The 19,805-nt window shown below is 34.4% G+C and overlaps 1 protein-coding gene across 14 annotated transcripts in view; it reads left to right on the forward strand.

Annotated features, from left to right (window-relative positions):
* lap (like-AP180) overlaps window positions 1-17,938 on the forward strand; it is a 39,441-nt gene extending 21,503 nt beyond the window's left edge. The window contains exons 2-19 of one of the 14 annotated variants that reach the window (XM_046635834.2): window positions 4,631-4,773; window positions 5,054-5,129; window positions 5,910-5,924; window positions 6,395-6,497; window positions 6,639-6,847; window positions 6,965-7,071; window positions 7,165-7,206; window positions 7,557-7,651; window positions 9,908-10,028; window positions 10,147-10,266; window positions 10,373-10,508; window positions 10,639-10,728; window positions 11,211-11,978; window positions 13,310-13,430; window positions 13,554-13,659; window positions 14,558-14,695; window positions 15,586-15,822; window positions 16,250-17,938. In XM_046635834.2, coding sequence (XP_046491790.1) covers window positions 4,631-4,773; window positions 5,054-5,129; window positions 5,910-5,924; window positions 6,395-6,497; window positions 6,639-6,847; window positions 6,965-7,071; window positions 7,165-7,206; window positions 7,557-7,651; window positions 9,908-10,028; window positions 10,147-10,266; window positions 10,373-10,508; window positions 10,639-10,728; window positions 11,211-11,978; window positions 13,310-13,430; window positions 13,554-13,659; window positions 14,558-14,695; window positions 15,586-15,813 — 2,618 coding nt within the window. In that variant the 3' untranslated portion in view covers window positions 15,814-15,822; window positions 16,250-17,938. Of the gene's footprint in view, window positions 1-4,630; window positions 4,774-5,053; window positions 5,130-5,909; window positions 5,925-6,394; window positions 6,498-6,638; window positions 6,848-6,964; window positions 7,072-7,164; window positions 7,207-7,556; window positions 7,652-9,859; window positions 10,029-10,146; window positions 10,267-10,372; window positions 10,509-10,638; window positions 10,729-11,210; window positions 11,979-13,243; window positions 13,431-13,553; window positions 13,660-14,557; window positions 14,696-15,585; window positions 15,823-16,249 lie in introns of all 14 variants that reach the window. The other 13 variants (XM_046635829.2, XM_046635830.2, XM_046635833.2 and 10 more) reach the window with 13 other exon arrangements.
* Window positions 17,939-19,805: the final 1,867 nt, after the last annotated feature.

A 19,805-nucleotide genomic window follows, 5' to 3' on the forward strand; every position in this document is an offset into this window, starting at 1 on the left:
ATATATATATGTGTGTAGGTGTGCGTGCATGATTTAATTCCGTACGATCAGTGTATACGTTGTTTTCTCTTAAGTATCTAATGTATTGTACAAACGATATATTTTCTTTTTCCTTGTCTTTTCCCTTCCAGCTTTCTTTCTTTCTTTCTTTCTTTCCTTTTTTTTTTTCTTTAAATTGCGAGAAGAATGTATTATTATTATCCTAGATCGATCGTACGAATCAGATAGCAGATGTTTTTTTACACGCGATTGACAATCGATTAATATATAATCAGATTCATTAATAAACGGCACGCCTGTATAACTATTCAATACGACATTGTACCTTTCTCGTTTACATTCCGTCATTCCGTACCATTAAACATTTATCCACTATGCGGATAACATTAGGTGTAGAAATTAGCGCTAAGTACGTCGCGTTTGTGTAACATGTGTGTCCTCTACGTAATCGTTGTATTACACCTGGACTAGCGAAACTAAACTCTAGAAATAGAGAGCGTGAGAGAGTGAGAGAGAGAGAAAGGAACATAGGTATAAATATATAAAGAAATGTGCATTTATATGTTTATGTACTGGGATGGTTTTTTTATTGTTGTTTTTTTTTTTCTTCTTAATCGTACCCTTCGAGAAGTTGGTTTTTAGCCTCAAACGAAGCCTCGTGAAATATACATTATATGTATTTCATAATTATCATATTTCGACAATTAATTTTAATTCCTATATAAATCGGCCTAATTATTATTCTAATTAATTTAACTGTTGCAAAACTGTTTTCACGCCCTTACACACGCGTACGCAACCACGTGTACGTACACACACTTGTATGCTTGCATAGTTGCAGCGAACGAACGAACGGCGATCGCGTGCGATTTTCTTTGCACAGTTTCAGGTTTGCTTTTACTTTTGCCGTTACTAGGTCGTTCATCTACGAGTATACTTTACTGCATGCAGTACTGTATAATATGTACTAACGCGTAACGTAATCTTCGTGTCAGGACGAGAAGATAAACCGCATGATATTAATATTGTTGTTATTATTATTAATAATACAGGTTTAAATATCTTGACGTATTTTCGATCTTTGCTATTTCTCACACGAGAGTGTGTGTGTGTGTGTGTGTGTGTGTGTGTATAAACCGGGAGAATCTCTTGAAAATTGAAAACGAACCGCGCATGCGCCAAATAATTAAATCTCATTGGTCGGCGAAATCTTCCCCGCAGCGACATTCTTGGCTGCGACGCAGGCGGGCCAACCTACGCAAAATGTCTACGTTTGAATTTTCAAAGAGCGTATAAAGCATTAAATTCCGATCGTTCTTTGAAGAATCAACTTTCCGGCCCGACAACAAATGCTTCGAAAACCTTTCCGAGTCGCTACCTCAATTATTCGAGATTCTAACCTCGAAAATTCGTATCAACCACATCGCCGGCGGAAACAGTTCGACGGCTGAAACTCGGGTTGGCCAGCCTGCGCGAACTGCCGATAAAACTCGCGCGTGCGCGGTTGATTTTCAAGTTTCAAGAGATTGTCCCGGTAAATATGCAATATATTTGCAGTGTGTGTTTATTCTACAAATGTATGTGTTATATATATATATGCCTATAATTCGGCCGATTCTCCCTCTTTCTCTTTATCTCTCTCTTTTATACGGTATCATCGTTCTCACGTGGTCCTTGACCCCGGCTGCAAGGGAGAACCCTCCAGACTTGTATTGCGCGATTAATTTCATTAATCGACTGATTTATTTGTCGTGCTACATATATATGTGTGTCTATATACACACACACCGTAAACCGTAATGCAGACCACGAAAAAAAGACGGACGAATAATTTGAAGGGATGGTGAAAAGAATTTTGGAACAAGAATATTGCATGTAATGAAATAGTCGTAAGAAAGAGGTAATGAAAAAGGATTTTTCTTTTTTATTTTTGCCATAAATATACAGTTGAAAATTAGATTTGTTCATTTCGGAACTGAACAATCATCGCAAGTCATTATTATTAATATTTTTTATTTTTTTGTTTCTTTGATCCAACTCTTGTACCAAGCAGTTTAATTCTCGTTGATTTATTACATGTGCGGCAGTTTTAAACCGTCCGAAGGCTTGGAATAATTCCACTTAAAACGGGAAAGGTATATATATACATATATATGTACGAAAGTAAATAATATATATACAAACTCTGTTGATGTGTGATATATGTTTTTAATTAACTTGCTTGTTATTCATCTTTACTTTCCTCGTGTATTACCGCGAAGCTTTAAGAGGAATTTTTATTAAATTGCCTTTTGATTATAAAATTACTTAAAGATCGAATAATGTAATCTAACATTCGGATTGGATAAAAATATATAAAACTTTGACCACCCGGCAAATAGAGAACAAAAGAGTTTAACCCTTTGAGTCATGGTGGTAAGATTTCTTACCACCTATTTTGTATCCTTTTTTTTTTTTTTTTCTTGTATATTTACAGAATTTTGATAGCATATTTATTTGCGGTTTCTTGCTATTTCTGATAGTATACTAACGAGTTTTCAATACTCGAGAGTAATTATTGCGATATGATGTAAATTATTATTGTTGGAAACATATTGATTGAAAAAAAAATTGTAAAAACTGAAGGAATAATTTATTTCCGATAAAGTTACTCCTCTACACGTGTACATGGTTTACATAAATTATAAGTTTTCGGGGTCACTGATTAAGAATCTGAAATCTAATTTCCAAAATTCAAGATGGTGGATCCAACATGGCGAACGAAAATTTCAAACTCGATCGAATCCGGAGAAAAAACTCTGTCCAGGAGTTTTCGGGGTCGCTAATTACGAATTTGAAATCGGATTTTGAAAAATCAGTACGGCGAATCCAATCAGCGACCCCGAAAACTCCTGAATGAAGTTTTCTTTTTTTTTTTCACCGTATTAGATCAAATTTGATATTTTCGTCCGCCATATTGGATCCACCATCTTGAATTTTCAATATCTGATTTCAGATTCGTATCTTGTTTTAAAGATTGACTCAGCACAATAATTTGTGCCTCAAAGAATTAAATAAAATGATATAAAATCCAGAGTAAAGAATATTTTGTTTGCATCAGCGATATTATATCCATACATACATTTTATGGTATGTATGTAACGTTAATAACTCGTCGTCGCGTTTGCCTTTACGAAATTGAATATCTCTTCATTGCTCGCGAAGCGGAAATTTTATTCTAAAGTTCCCAATATAGCTGTATAATAACTGTGCGGTATATTATAGGTATATAGAAAAGAAGCAAAATAATCATCCTCCTTTTCTGAAGTCGGGCAAAAAGGGAGCGTTTTGAAAAAAAATTTTCTCCCACACTTAAGCTTACAATTAGAAGTTTCTCGTCCCATTTCTTTTTTTTTTTTTTGTTTTTCTTTTTGTTTTTCTTACCTGTCTTTACTTGATAAATCCCTAAAAATCTTTTCCCATAATTAGGTACACACGTGTTAGCAATTTGTCTTCTTTCATACCGTGTATATGTATATATATATATATATATATATAATGTAATATGTATATCAAATGATGCAACGAAGACCAAAAAAAATGTTCCAATATATTAACGCGCTATAATAAATATGTAAGATCTTGTGTTTAATATCGTACCCGTTGTTAATCATATATACCTGACGAACAAAAAATGAAATATTCAAATTCCGCCTGTCGCGGTTTAAAAACTTGAAATGAAATGAAAAATTAAAGAAAGAAGGAAGAAAAAAAAAAAACTTGAAAAATTTGAAAAACTTGAAAATACAAGCGACATTTTCGCCGATCGATTGTGCGTTGCAGATCGTAATATACTTATAACGTTTTAACACGCAACTGCAATTCCGACATTTAATTAATCGATACAATGCATTTAGTCGGCACCTCCCTTCATGTTTGCTTATATACGTACACATTTATATTATACATACGTGCAGGCATGCATTATGCAGCGATCTGACGTCATATGTCACACTTTGTACATACGTACGAATACATATATATATGTCTGTATATACTCTTATTTACGCGTCTCGTGTCAATCACGATTCTAATAACGGTCTAGCCGCGTAGGTAATTAAATTTGAGGTTGACGGTGTAAATGCAATATATATATATACATACATGTATACATATGCACACTATAAACTTGGTAATCTCATCGTTTCCGGAGCTCCTGATTTTCTCGATTGCGCGAGAGGGAAAAGTCGAGAAGAATTTGCGAATTTTTCTTTTTTTACAACATTAATCAAGGTTGATCGTGATAGATTGCAATTTTTGCGATATTGAATTTATGGGTAACATTTTCTAGCTTTACAATGAAATTGCAAATTTAGGAAAATCGAAATCAGCGTCGAGTTCGCAAAATTTTTTATGAAGATATTTTTCAATACTCATTTGTGACGATCAGTAATGAATTAAAATAAATTTTTGTCGCTTCGTGATAACAATTTATCATAAAAATTCGTACACAGTTGTTGCATGATCGTTATGATCCGCATACGTTATACATGTATCGACGTTAAGAACCTGAAACTCATTTATATGTCTCTTGTTATCTATTCATCGATACCGTGCAAGATCGTTCCTTATACTGAATACTTTTTTACAGATTTAATACACTGTACGAACGAGCCAAATGTCTCGATACCACAACTGGCCAACCTGCTCATCGAGCGGTCGCAGAACACAAATTGGACCGTCGTATTCAAGGCCCTCATCACTGTACATCACATGATGTGCTATGGAAACGAGGTCTGTAATAACCATATTGATCTTTGTCGTCATCGTCATCTTTTATAAATTTCGATTTGAAATCAGTCAAAATTTTCCCTAATTCCTTGAACCTCAGAAATGATGACTAAATGAATCGTAGAAATTTAGTATTATTAATAGGTCCGATCTAAGCAGCTTAGTTGTATATAAGTTATGAAAAAAAGTTACATCGTCATCGACGGTGTAAGAATGAATTTTGAAACGTTTTCATCACGCTCTATAATTTAAACGATCGACTCTTTTCTTATTCAATTTTCAGAGGTTCACCCAGTACCTGGCGTCGAGTAACAGCACCTTTCAGCTCAGCAGTTTCCTGGACAAGAGCGGGGTGCAAGGTGAAAAATAATGCTTGATGAATAAAGAAACTTACTATAATATACGTGATTTGAAATCACAAACATCAACATCGTTATCATCATCGTCGTCGTCGTCACAGTTACTGTCGCTATATTGATTCAATTTTTACAATTTACGACGCATCTCTTCAATCTCTGTTCTTAAAATCGTATCGCGCGATTCCTTTTCCACTGTTTTTTCTCTCACCGAATGTTCTTCGTATTAACAAATTCAAAATTGTTCATTGTCTATATTCAGCATTCGTTACTCTCTATTTATACTTGTCTTACATTGTTTTCACTGTAACTAACTACGCTTATGGAACGAAGAAGAAAAAAACCAAAAAGGAATAAACAAACGTGTTGATTGATTTTCAACAATTAAGACACTTCTTGCATCACAAGACGACGTATAATTTCAGTAACTACGACGATGCATCTTACGTTGATAAAATATTATTATTATTATTATTATTATTTTTATTTAAATTTTTATTTTATATACAAGACTTCGTTATTTTTTGTACAACTGAAGTAAATCGCTTGTTATTCGTTTTTACACTTATACTATACACCTTAATTTCAACGTTTTTCATTTTTGTTTCTCCCGACAGTTTTTTTTTCCGTTACAATTGCACCTGAAACGAAGAATAATGAAATGAAATGTACAAAAAATCTGTTTTATCTGTTCAAATATCTGATTTCCATGTGTCTCAATTCTCTATTATATGTATCTCTGATTTATTACTAACCGGACTAATTTTCTGTTTTTGGGAACAGCTGGAGCACGTGTGGGTGAGTTGTGTTATGTAGAATTACCGAACTAACTTTAACTTTAAAAATGGACAGGTTCGATTAATTGCTTGCGTTATACTCGAGCGAAATATTCATGATAAAAAAAAAAAGAAATTTCTTCTCAGTATCGTACAATAATAACATTTCTGCATCGATATTCACCTCGTGTAATCGAGATAATTTTAACTGACTGATATAATATTGCTATGCCACTTTATTTTCTTACGACTTCACTAAACGTCCATTCGTTGTCTCATCTCGTCGTCTCTCTTGAAGACATGTGTATAATTCTTGAAGAATTGATACAAATTGACAGTAACTAGTCACAATTTTTATTATTCTGTCAATTCTGAAGTTGTTTTCTATATTGGAACAGTTTTTCTGTCTTTTTTTCTTCTGGCTTTTGAAAGTTTTATTTTCTGGCGCTCCGATCGAACAGCTTGCAAATATCTTTTTATCTTTGTTTGTAGGATACGATATGTCTCCATTCATCAGGCGGTATGCTAAATACTTGAACGAGAAGGCGCTTTCGTACAGAACTGTTGCGTTCGATTTCTGCAAAGTCAAACGAGGGTAAATAAACCATAATTATAGTATTTTTATTGTATACCATGTATCGCGTTAAAAAAATTGCTCTTTACACGACTGTTTCCAACGATACATAAACTCATCGATGTCCTTTGTTTCACTTTTTTTTTTTTTTTTTATTCACAGCAAGGAGGATGGTACTCTTCGAACAATGAACCCGGAGAAATTGCTCAAAACTTTACCCGTTCTTCAGGCGCAACTAGATTCGTTACTGGAATTCGACTGCTCGGCCAATGATCTTACAAACGGTGTTATAAACATGGCCTTTATGCTTCTCTTCAGAGATCTCATACGTTTATTCGCCTGTTATAACGACGGAATTATTAATCTATTAGGTAAATTGCGTCGTTTTCTCAGTGCGGTATAGAGAAAATTATCATTCAAACGTTCTTATGTTTTTTTTTCTTTCCCTTTCCATTATAATGTTGAATTGTTTATTTTTTTTATTTCAGAAAAATACTTCGATATGAACAAGAAACAATGCCGGGATGCGTTAGACCTTTATAGAAAATTCTTAACAAGAATGAACAGCGTTGGAGAATTCCTGAAAGTTGCAGAGGTAAAGGATAATACTCCCTCAGATTGATAATCGGTCGATAAGGTCGACACGATTATTGTTTATTATTTCTCATTGAAATATTCTCCGTTTCAGAATGTTGGTATCGATAAGGGAGACATTCCAGATCTCACAAAGGTACGACGAGTTATAAATCATTTGCAAATTTCCTACTCTACCCGATCCAAGTAAAACATACGTACAAAACTAATAATAATTCAAAGTTTTTATAACTCGGATACGTTTCTGAAAGGTAAAACCTTGTCGTTTGTGAATATATTATTGGCGTAGAATAGCTTGGTAGTGAGTCGAAGGCATTCAAGAAAATAGCCAATTGCGTATCGCTTCTCTGGTGTTTCTTATCTGTTGTCAGTGCAGCTGAAACAATCCCCAGCAGCGATGACAACATACTTATAAGCGTGTATTTCGACAAAGCGAAGCGAAGCATCGCAAGAGTGCCTTGTAATTTGATAAATATATTTTTCTAGGCTCCCAGCAGTCTGCTCGATGCTCTCGAACAGCATCTTGCCTCCTTAGAAGGAAAGAAAGGATCTGCGGCTAATACGCCAACGCAAACAGCTAGGTAAGATCACAGTACATTATCTTCTTCTTCTTCTTATACTCTGTAATGTAGCGGGTGTGACAACGTTTATTAACATACAATTGAGGTATGGATGATAGAAAAAAAAAAAAGAAACAAAAAAAAACCTCACTCGATTGTAAATATACATAAAAATGCTTAAGGAAATTTATTTACAATATTTACAATGTGTTTTTTTCTTTTCTCTCTCTCTCTCTCTCTCTATTTTACTGCAATCAAAAATATTACACCTTGATTATTAATGATCGACATTCGATATTACTATCAAATATTACAATATCAATACGCACGTGGCTTTGCTGCATCGTTCATATTTACTAATGCTGATGATATCTTTTTATAATTTTGTCTTTTTCTTATTATTATTGTTAGCATTTTCTCCCTTTATCTTTGCAATCGTTGGGAAAATATTTCTGAATAGCTGTACCATGATGAGAATTAATCGTTTATAAATATTGTTATATTGGCAAATCAACAGACGTTACAAAAATATTTTTTTCATACATCTATGTACCCAGAGGTATTCAAACCACATCGCACCTCATGGTAATTGTTATTTAAATCTTTTCTACCGATGATCATACACCTTATATTTCTATGTATTTTGTGTTACTTATAGTTTGTTGATTTCTTTCGACAATATTATAAATTTTTTTTCATTTCCTTGCAAATCATCTAGTCTGTGGTTACTACACTAAAGCCTCTTTAGAAACAGGCTAAATAATTTCATTTCAACCGTTTAATCAAGAAGAAGAAAAGAAATCGGTGTGGTTAAGAAATGTTGAATATATTTCGATAAGATTCATTGATATCTCTCGCTTTTGTTAAAAATACACCCGAGTATATCCATATGAATATTTATACCTTTAAATAACGCATAACGCTGTTATTGTATTATTTTAAAGCAATTGGTGATCAAAATTACTACATAATATCGAAGTTGAGAATCATTATAAAATAGATTCAGCGAAGAATCGTATTACACGCGAGTTGTAAAATAGTATGATTCTCAACATTGATATAATCGTATGTTACAATGAATCCAATATCGCTGTCATTTCTATCCATCCCCCTACCCTGAATAATAGAGTTGTATTTTTATATTTTTTTTCAATTCACACACACCCACACACTTTGTGTCTTCAATTAGATTAATTGGTATGTTTATTATAAAAATATTTCTTAACGCACATATTGTATATCTTTGTCGTATTTCCCCCTGTTATACAAAATCTAAGCCAACGGATGAACCTTACAATACAATCCACATGCTTCATCAAATTATAAATTTAAATTTAGTATCCATATCTTTACCGATTTGACACAGACTCAATGCAAGTATCCCAAAATTTTTACATCCAATTTGTGTGTACTGTATTCTGAGCTTCGATTGTATTTTAGAATTTTTCTTTTATTTTTATTTTTTTATTTTTTTCTATAAACTTGTATCATTCTCGAATTATAATTGTGTTCTTTGATAACGCACTCAGACAAGTATCACATAAATTACTGCAACCACAATTTATGCACCAAATTATCGTCTAGTTGCACATGTATTTATTTGTCAAATTGATTTCAATCTCACGCCTTTGATACAAAAAGTAGTATATTATGTTGTAATATGAAAACACGCCTGTCAATAATTGAAGTATTGCTACGATCGCTCAATTCCTGTACTTTTGGCACCTCGCGCAGTAGAGTTATTGCTAATTATTTGCAAAACTATATCTCTGCATGCTGCAAATTGGGGGAAAAAAAAAAAATTAGAAAAAAGGTGCGGATTAATTTAGAATAAATGCATGTGTAATATATTATACCTGTACGTAAAAAGTATTACACAACTATACATGTGTATATACCTATATGTATATAGATATGTATATAAATATTTATACACGTATAAATGAAACACAGTTTTGTGTCGTACCTTTAATTTTTGATGCATTGTAGCCTCTGTACGTACTACACTATTTATTTGTTTGTTTTTTTTGTTTTCTCTCCTTTATTTTTCAATTATCAACATTCCCGTTCACCACTTATCCCTCGTCACAACCTACACTTTATATCTCTCAACGTTGAAATCTATCTTCCCTCTCTTATCCGTAAAAAAAAAAACAAAAAAAAAAACCACCTCTGACGAATCGTCATCCCTTCACACACACCCAACAAACCCTATCATTGCCCAAGCAGCCATAGAACGAATGTAAAGTCGGGAGTGTCCGCCCTGTCTTCCACCAGCATGGCGTTTGGAACAGCAGCCAGCAACGCACGACTCGATCAGACCGGTAATGGGCACATTGACGAGGCGTTGAGACAACAGGCTCTAGCCGAGGAAGAAGCAGCTATGAATCAGTACAAGGTAAGTGATCGGGAGTTGAAGAACAGTTTTTATTTAAATCTGTTACATGTTTTAACTACTCGACCGAACTTTGATTCGTTTTATCGTCCTCCCATTCAACAACGTTTTATCCACTTAGGCCAAAGTACAGTCACCGTCGGGTGGTCCAAGCACTAATCCATTTCTCAGCTCTCCGACGAACAATGCTGGACAGCCAATCGTCGATTTATTCAGCTCGGCACCGGTGACGGATAATCAGGTGCGTTTGAAGAAGACTCAAAAACGTCGTTGATCATTTTTGTTCGTTATGGAAAAGGAATACCGGGTTTTGATAAAAGTATTGAATGTAAACTAACAACTTATAGGCACAAAAAGCATCGGACGACCTTCTGCAACTTGCAGGAAACCCGTTTGCGGATATGTTTGGTAATGCGCAAGCGCAGCCACAACCGGTGCAACCTGCGCCCGGTCAAAACAATATGTGGATGACAAACGGTAATGGTAAATGCAACTTTATACTTTTTTAATTTTATTATTCAGTTGCACTCTTTTTTTATGTAATAATAATGTAGAGATATTTTTTATTTTATGCACTTTTTTTTCTTTAGTTTCTTTTCTTTTTGTTTTGTAGGTTTCGGAGCTGCTCCACCACCAGCAAATAATGCCTTTGTTACAGATAACAATTTCTCGTCTGTATTTGGAAATAATCAAGAACAATCAAGTGAGTATTTTGTTACGAATCTTTTCATTCGTCCTGTAAAAACTCCCACTAGCTCATTGTGTTTATATTTTATTTTCTTTCATTTCATTTCATTTCATTTCATTTCATCGTTTTATCATTTTATACAACACCAAACTCATTTTTCATCTCGTCTCACTAGTTTCCCACGCTCCTTGTGCTGTAAATGAAGCATCGATGAGTCTTTCTTTCATTGATTCTTCTCGACTTATTCTAGAAAAAACGAAAACGAATAGACTTTACTCTCACTGACAGATACTAGATGCATCCAAGAAATCTGATTGATCAATGTCGCTTCAAGACTCGTGGAACATGAGAAAAATCTCAATTTGTACATTGGCCAATGAAAAAAAGTTACAGAAACTCACAAGGATTGATTAGCGTTACATGTCTTTAAATGTTAACAATGTAAATAAGAACCTAACACGCAGCTAACAATGCACGTTGACTAATTTTTGCGCAAGCTGCTGCCGCAGGACTTACCGGTTCTGTACCCAATCCATTCATGTCCGATTTCCCAACATCCGGTCCTCAGCCAACGAATGCAGCCAATATCGGCTTGTTCGATAGCAACACAGACCTGACATCCTCAGAAAGTCAACCATCCGCCGGTGGCGGGGACCTATTCAGTGCTGGCGGTCAGGCAGATTTCTTTGGGGGCGACGGTACAGTGGTCGGTACCTCAGATGCGGGTAACGGGGACGCAGTTCTTGGGTCGTTACCAGGTGCGGCGTCCTCCGGAGCCCTTGGCTCTGTAAAGTCCACTGCAACGCCGCCGCCCAGACCACCGCCTCCCGCAAGTGCTTCTAACGGTACACCAAGAGCGATGTCTCCTGCCATTGGAGGCGCCTCGACTGGCAGAGCCGCGGCCTCGGCGCCTAGCAAAAGCGCCTTCGACGATCTAAATGACAGTATTCGTATGGCCCTGGGTGGGTCGCCGTCACGCCCGCCACCCCTCGCCCAGCAAGCTGTTCCTCCTGCTCCACAACAATCCCAACAACAACAGCAACAACAACAACAACAACAACAACAACAACAACAACAACAACAACAACAACAACAACAACAACCAAGTTTGGTTGGCTTCGACAAGTTCGATATGGGGGGTATGGGGGGTATCGGGGTCGTTGGACAGCCCGTAATGGGTGTAGTCGTCGCTCCGGGTTACGCTATTCCTTCCCAAACCCAAATTCCCGTCGGGTACGGTTCACCGGCAAAGCAGCCTATGTCAGGTGACGGGAGTCTCATCATTAGAATGCATGCGATGTGTTCTTGTTCAGTGCTCCGAGCCCAAAAAATAACAATTGATATCGTAGTTTAGGCTGAAGTCAACGCTTTAAGAGCCGACCATATCAGTTCCTTCTTGCAACACATGTACACACGTGCGAGCAATTTTCGCGGGCTAAATTCTCGGTCATTAGAACTCAGATCAAGGTGAAATTATGCTTCGACAGCTCTTGCTGTAATTTTCTTTGCGTGGAGTAACTTTTGATACCCAACTAGCTCTGATAATCAGTTCAAAGATAAATCAAAATTCTAAGTGGGTTCAATAGTCGCCATTTTGATTTTATGCCTAATTATTTTCCTTAATAATGCGGACTTAAAATTGTCGGACTTTCCTTCACGTCAAGCATTTATACCAAAGGAATAATTTTTTTCATCAAATATGTTACGAATATCAACAATTTGATTTCCTTGCATTTAAACCACAAAAATCACTTTTACGCGTGTACATGTAATACATAAAAAAAAAAAAAAAAAAAACAGAAACGAATATGAATATGGTTTCCTCTTAATGAATGTTTAACTATTATACGCATTATAATTTTTTCTCTTCCTCCTTATTTTTATCCTTTATTTTATTAATTTTTGTACTACTGACTTGGTCGATTACGTCGTAGATATAAATGTCAGCTAATGTAACAGTTTTTATTTGGCGAACAATGCTGTACAAGATAATTTCTTTCACCTTCGGCTTTTTATCTACTACCACCACTAAAAAAACCTGGCTATACCAGTGTATGTAATTAACCGTTGAAATTCCTCAGATATCTGAATCCATTTTGTTGATGTGTTGTTCTTTGTAACTGTAACGTATTATCTTGGTGTATCAATAGAGTGATTTAGTGTTTGTCTTTAAATTTGGTTTTGTACATAGTTATTCCAACCGCAAAACGTGTACCCATACACACGTTGATTAATTGTGCAAAATGAAAATAGAAATTCTAGTGCTCACAATTAGTCAGGTCGTTTAATAATCACAAGTTATCACCAGTGAAAAGTATAATCAACGTTCACTTAGAGCTTGAATTTCATTATATCGCACAATAATGTACAATAAACAATACTTGAGCAACAATGTAAACGGATTCCGACGAATTAACCGTACATGGGAGAACTATTTAAAAAGGCTACTTTCTATCAAATTAAAATCAGCGACTATCTGGTATCTGGGATTTGCTTTTCTGGGGCTTTGGCTGACGTAGGTGTTGCTTAGGTTTTGACGGTTTGGGCTCGGTGCTGAAGCCATCCACCACTGTGTCTGGAGCTAATAACGTTTCAGCAGCGGGTCAACCGGCGACAACTGGAAGCGGCGGAAAGGTCCTGACTGGTGACTTGGACAGCAGTCTTGCCAGCCTCGCGCAGAACCTTTCTATCAACAAGAGTGCTCAGCAACAAGTCAAGTGCGTCACACTTGTTCTAAAACTTCTTTAAGAACCCAATATTATATCTACGATACTCAAAAGTTTCGCTCATCATCTTTTTTACTGTTGAAAATAATCGACGTATTTTTTTCATTATTCAAGGGGAATGCAATGGAATTCTCCAAAAAACGCTGCTAAGACTGGGGGACAAACGGGTTGGACGCCTCAGCCGATGGCAGCGACAACGGGTGCCGGTTACAGACCAATGGTGAGTTGAAGTTTTCTCTTTACCTGTATTATCGTTATTCTTATCGTTGTTATTATCATCATTATTAATGTTGTTATTATTTTGTAAATAATATATAATTACTAGCACGTTAATCGTTGTTTGTATAAACATACACACACAAACACACAATTAAATACATCACATGTAGGTGCAATGAATAGCTTTCTTCAAGCGATTTCTCCTCCTCCAAGCTTTTGATCGCATTTTTATACAATATAGAACACCGTATCCATGCAAGTTGCACATAATATGTCGTTATTTGTAATCCCTAAGTTTGAGTCTGCGAAGATTTTTTTTTTTTTGTCAATTTCCCGTAATACTGTGTCGATATATAATAGATAGAGAAAACAGAGTTTTCATATCGTCTTGCATTTTGCTCAGGACAGACCCGCAAATATGCTGTTTGACAACATATTGCTGTAAGTAGAAAGCTCTAGATCAATCGTCCGTAACTTTTACTGTATTTCGATTAATATTATACAATATCGATAATAGCTTTTAACTTGGTTTGCTTTGCTTAAACATATACTCGAATAACTCTTTATTGATTGTTTAACTCGTCGCAGTAGATTTAATCATCATGTGTGTATCGAGCGTTGGAAAAATATCAAGTAAATGGACTAGCGTAACAAAGGAAGAATCATCTCAAACGTAACGTTAATAAATTATTACCTATTAAGCCTTCCTGCATACCCTTTCCAAAACCGTAAAGTATAGTTTTGCTATTTAGTTAAATATTGTTCTCCGAATGATCGTTGAGCAATAAATTACGCGCAAAAATAATGTTTTCCTGTTTTGATTTTTTCGCTACAAGTTCTTATTTTTTTACTTTGGACCCGGCCGAAATTCGCCATGATTCTTTTTTGTTTTTCTTAAGTTAGTGACGATTGGCATATTTAGTGCAGTGATGCATGCGTGGCATATGGCATGTTGCCGGCTGTTACAGGGCCAAGGAATGACACAACTTCCTCCAACAGCCAGTATGGGCTTCCCAACCCAGCCTGCTATGCCTCTGGTGAGTTTTCCCCCATTTCAATTCACGCATATTTCTTCCCCCGTTCCGTAGTTGAAAAACTGACTTTTTTTTTTCCTTCTCTCTTTCGTCTACTTCGTTCCATGAATAATTAATTAGTTTATCGCAGTAGTTCAGCATTGAATAACGTTGCCGTTTCGTATGTGACGCAACTATATGTTACCACTTTACAGGGTACATTACAAGTAAGCGAAAAACATTAACACAAGAATGTACTTTGTAGGTATATTTTTGAGCACATTAAATTGGCGAATTTCAATCGAACGAATTTTGATAAATCTATGATTCTTCGTCGTGGATTGATCAGATGGTGTTTTTAGTCCACTGCACGCTCTGCTTTTGCAACTGTAATTATACAGAAACACGTATCGCAGCAAAGAATTGACGATCTTAGGCCTTTCTTTAATAAACAAACGGGCTCAATTGTTACTTGGTAATTAAAGAGTAAAGATTAGTTCTAACTGTATTTTGTTGAATACACTTAATAATTTCATATTCTCACAACCACCTTTCTCATAATCGCCTCTCCTAATACGGTTTTTGGCCTATGATAACAAAGAGCTAACTTTAGTTTTTTTTTTTATTTATTTTTTTTTTTCTTGCACATTGTAGTACTTTTACTTTGTATTATTACAAACAAACAGGAGAATCCGAGTCGCGCGATTGCAGCGATCGCAGACTCGGAGCAGAGATCGAGTACTATTGCAAAGAATGAAGTATAAAAAAAACCAAGGATTTCAAGGACTTTTCTGCATTGCGCATCAAACGTTCGAAAACAAAAATTTATCCTCATTATGTATATATTCTTGCATTAAAACACGTAATTTATATACATATACAATACATATACACTTTCCTGGTCTGGTGTCTAGGGTATGCAATCTATGCCGATGGGTATGCAGGGCATGCGGCCAATGATGGGTGCAATGCCTGGTGCTCCCATTGCAACTGGTGGCATGATGGTTGCGGGGGGAACCGCGCCCACAATAATGGGTGCCCCGAGTCCCATGATGAGTGCTCCCCTGCAGCAGCAACACTCTCATAGCACTGCTCAGTCGCAAGCAAACGCTGTACAACTTGATCCTTTCGGTGCTCTGTGAGGGGATTAGGTACCTATCTTTTTTCCATCTATACCCAAACTATTAGGTGATATTATGTTTGTTTTTAATTTTTTCAACATTTTCTCTTTACAATCCTTGGTAATCGAATTTTCTCGGCGATGACAACCATTTTATTTAACGTATGCGTATAATAATGATAATAATAATAATAGCAATAACAATGCTGTAAACAAATCGATCCTGTGTATATAATATTTGACTTTCTCCGTGGTTGTTTTTTTTTTTTCTTTTTTTTTCCTTCCTCTTTGTTTTATAGTAGATGCGAATTAATAATTATAATCATCGGTGGCTGGTTCCATGTACATTGTATTACCTTACCATCATCGCTCGATGACGTTAGCATTCGACAATACGATAACGATACTTTGATAATTGTTTTCATTTTTTTTTCTTTTTTCTTTTTTTTTTGTTCCAGGAATTCAATTGGAATTAAGAAGAAGATGAAGATTAAGACGATGATAGATATGAAGATAATTTATGGAGCTCCAACTTTGTACATACTGTGTAATATGCCTTCTACATGTTCTGCTTCCATTCCTCGAAACCCCTCCCTTATCACAAGTTGATACTAATCCAACTATCGAAAAACCTCACTTCGTCCGCACCCATCCGCATCCCTCGCCCCTTTGTGAATACAACAGGTATTTATATAAATATTTTCTTATTTTTATTAGTCGCGATAGCGATCGTATTTCCAGAATGTTACATTCTTTATTTTCTTTGCAAACGGTAAATCTTATTTTAAACGTTTGCCAAATTGTTGTGTATAAAATTCGTATAAGTTGGCCTGCAGTGCTTATACAGATATGAATTCATTTCACTTGTTGAAAGTTATACAAATGATGAATTACAACAGTTTTAAATTCACGTTTCTAATTGTAAAATTTATTGATTTTTTTTTTGTTTTTTGTTTCTTATCGTTATTATATGTCGTTTTAAAAATATTATCCAATGTGAATAAAGTGTCGGATGAAATTCTTTTCCGTCAAACGGTCTAAGTAGAATTATTCTTTTGTCTTTTTTTTTACTATGCTGAGTATAACGATCGTTGTAGCGAATCAATTCGACTACATCGCAATTCCTGATCCGTACTATAATTCACACTTGTATGTATTGTGCCAGTTTCTTTGAAATGAACAATTATCGTGGCGTATACACGTAGAATGAGATAGAATGTTTAGAATGAACTGTACATTTTCAGTCCCCACTAAATATCTGGTATGCAGAATATTGTTGTATATTATTTTTTATTTTTTTTTTCAATTTATTACCGTAAGTTAGATATTTTATTATTATTACTATTACTATTATTATTATTATTATTATATCTCTAGTTACATTTTCTGGCCAAGGACATTGAAGCAGTAACGAAATAGTCTTTGTTTTGAAAGATAAAATAAAAAAGTATTAATTAAATAAATATTATTAATTATCAAAATAAATCTATACATATATATGTATATACATATACACACAGGCATATATGTGTATAACAATAACGATAATGATGAATATGTAAGATTGTATTGTATGATTCTACACGATAGGAAGAAGGAAAAAGATAAGAGAGACGAAGAAACTGATGTAGACGGTTCCCCCAATTAAATGTTCTGCGTCACTGTAATGTTCCGATATGTCTTAACTAGTTAGTAAATTAATAATTATTGTTTAAAACAAAAGAATATATTATTATTATTATTATTATTATTATTATCATTATTATTATTAGTAATAATGCTATTGCTAGATCTATGATACTCACATAATATTATAACGATACCACATTGACGAATCTATGGATTCGATTATAGTTAAATATAATAACGATTTAAGAGGTCTACCATACAGTTGTACAGCTTGGAGTACACACATATATATATATATATATATATATATATATATATATATATATATGTATGTATATATATATACACGCTAAACAATTTATTGTGGCTGTGGCTAAAAGGAGAATCACGTCGAATATCTAATTACAGAATGGTCTTGCTTGATCTCCGTGATGTGGAAAGGAAAACAAAAAAAAAGAATAAATAATAATAATAATAATCGTTCGGGTATTAGCTTCCGATTACATACATAAATCGCGTGTGGTTTTTTTTTTTCATGGATGGTCGATAATCGCGCGCTATGAGTAAGTAAGTAAAGTATGCGAGTAAGTAAGTCGAAAAAATACGAAGAAACAAACAAAAGTGTTGTAAAATTTATCGCGCGTATGACATTTAAAGTATTTAATTGAATTATGTCTGTATACATTATACACAAACAAATAGTTACATACATGTGCATGATACAAATTTGTGAAATTTTACCAAATAAAATATCAAACTACTTTGAGTAATAGAAATGTTACAAAGGCATAAATATTCCAGTTCACGATTGGCCACATTCTAATAATCGTCCGGTGTTAAAACGGTTCTTCTTGTTACTTTTGCTTATTTCTATTTCTCTTTTTTCTAACTTTAAACTACATTCGATAACGAAACGTTTGAAGAAACAATTCTTAGCTGGTATTGCGAAAATTAGTAGTACAGTATTTAGAAAATTGTAGTTTATAGAAGAACAGAAGAAGTAAGATAAACCCTCGCATGATTTGTACAATTGTATTTACTGAGACCGTATCCAGTTTAACGAGTTAATTAATGCACCCAAATTCTGTCCAACGGTTAAATCTGGTGCATAAATATTCTTCTCCAAGAGAAAGCAAAAGAAAAAAATAAATAATTAATAAAACTTGTACAATAAATCATATACACTATATACAAGGTATAATTTCAGCGAACGTTTTTTCTCTGCAATTATTGCATAACTATTTGTTTACGAAATATCAATTTATCGCGATCTCGAGCCGAACAGCTACGTTAGTTTTACAGTTATTATAACCAACCGCGTTCATCGCTATTTTTCACCAGTTTTTATCTCAACATTTTACTCCTTTTACAATTATAATTTTTCTCTCATAATTTTCTTTTTAAATTGAAATTTAAAACACAGGATATAATTTTATCGGCGTTTGATCGTATAAGTGAAATTGAAAAAAAAATTGTTACATTTAAAACAATATATTCGCGACTCGATGAAATTGTAACAGTTATGTAAATATGTAAGTTAAATTTGAAAACGAAGTAGTCGATTATATTTAATCGATTCCTTGGCACGTCAGTTCCACAATTGGTTGCAGAATTCAGAAATTTCTATTCGCGATTCGTTTTTATCCCCTTACGTTAGTTTTTGTCTAGCTTCAATCATCGAGACGAAAAAAAAATTATGATTGTAAAAATCAAGTCAATTCAGGACTGGAAGTATGCGATTAACGGTGTATCGTAGCGTTGTTGGCGAATGGTGCATTTGCGTATAAATAATATAATATATACATTATACATAGATACATACACACAGAAACGTTATAGTTATGTTAAAATTAAACGTGTATTATAAATCATAGATTAGAATATATAGATGACAAAGAGCGACGTTTATCTCCTTAATCATTCGCATGTACACACAATTGATAAATTACATTTTTATTGCCTGGCAACTGTAGTGAAATTAGAAATTTTTATTAACAGCAATTCATGGGTAAATACGTAAAACTCTTTTTCAAAAACGCTAGAATTTAGAGATTTTTATTGTTTTCCAAAATTGCAGATTCGAATTTTTATCGTCGAATCGTAACATTGCATATTGAAAATATGATACGTGCATAATAACAGATGCATAATTTAATCAAAGACGTCACTTAAGCCACACAAATCTCACTCGGCATAACGAGAATAATTTCTCTTCTATATTCTCTCACCGATTTCTCATCGACGAATTTTCTTACCTACAAATTTTTTCCAATTAATCATCAATGAACAATTATCGAAATTTCGTATGGCTTTTGTTTACCTGGCGAATTCGACTGCCCGTACGAATAGAAATTAATCTTCATAATCTGCAGGTTATTTAAGCAT

Source organism: Neodiprion pinetum, chromosome 7 (genome assembly GCF_021155775.2).
Source record: "Neodiprion pinetum isolate iyNeoPine1 chromosome 7, iyNeoPine1.2, whole genome shotgun sequence".
NCBI classification, from domain to species: Eukaryota; Metazoa; Arthropoda; class Insecta; order Hymenoptera; family Diprionidae; genus Neodiprion; species Neodiprion pinetum.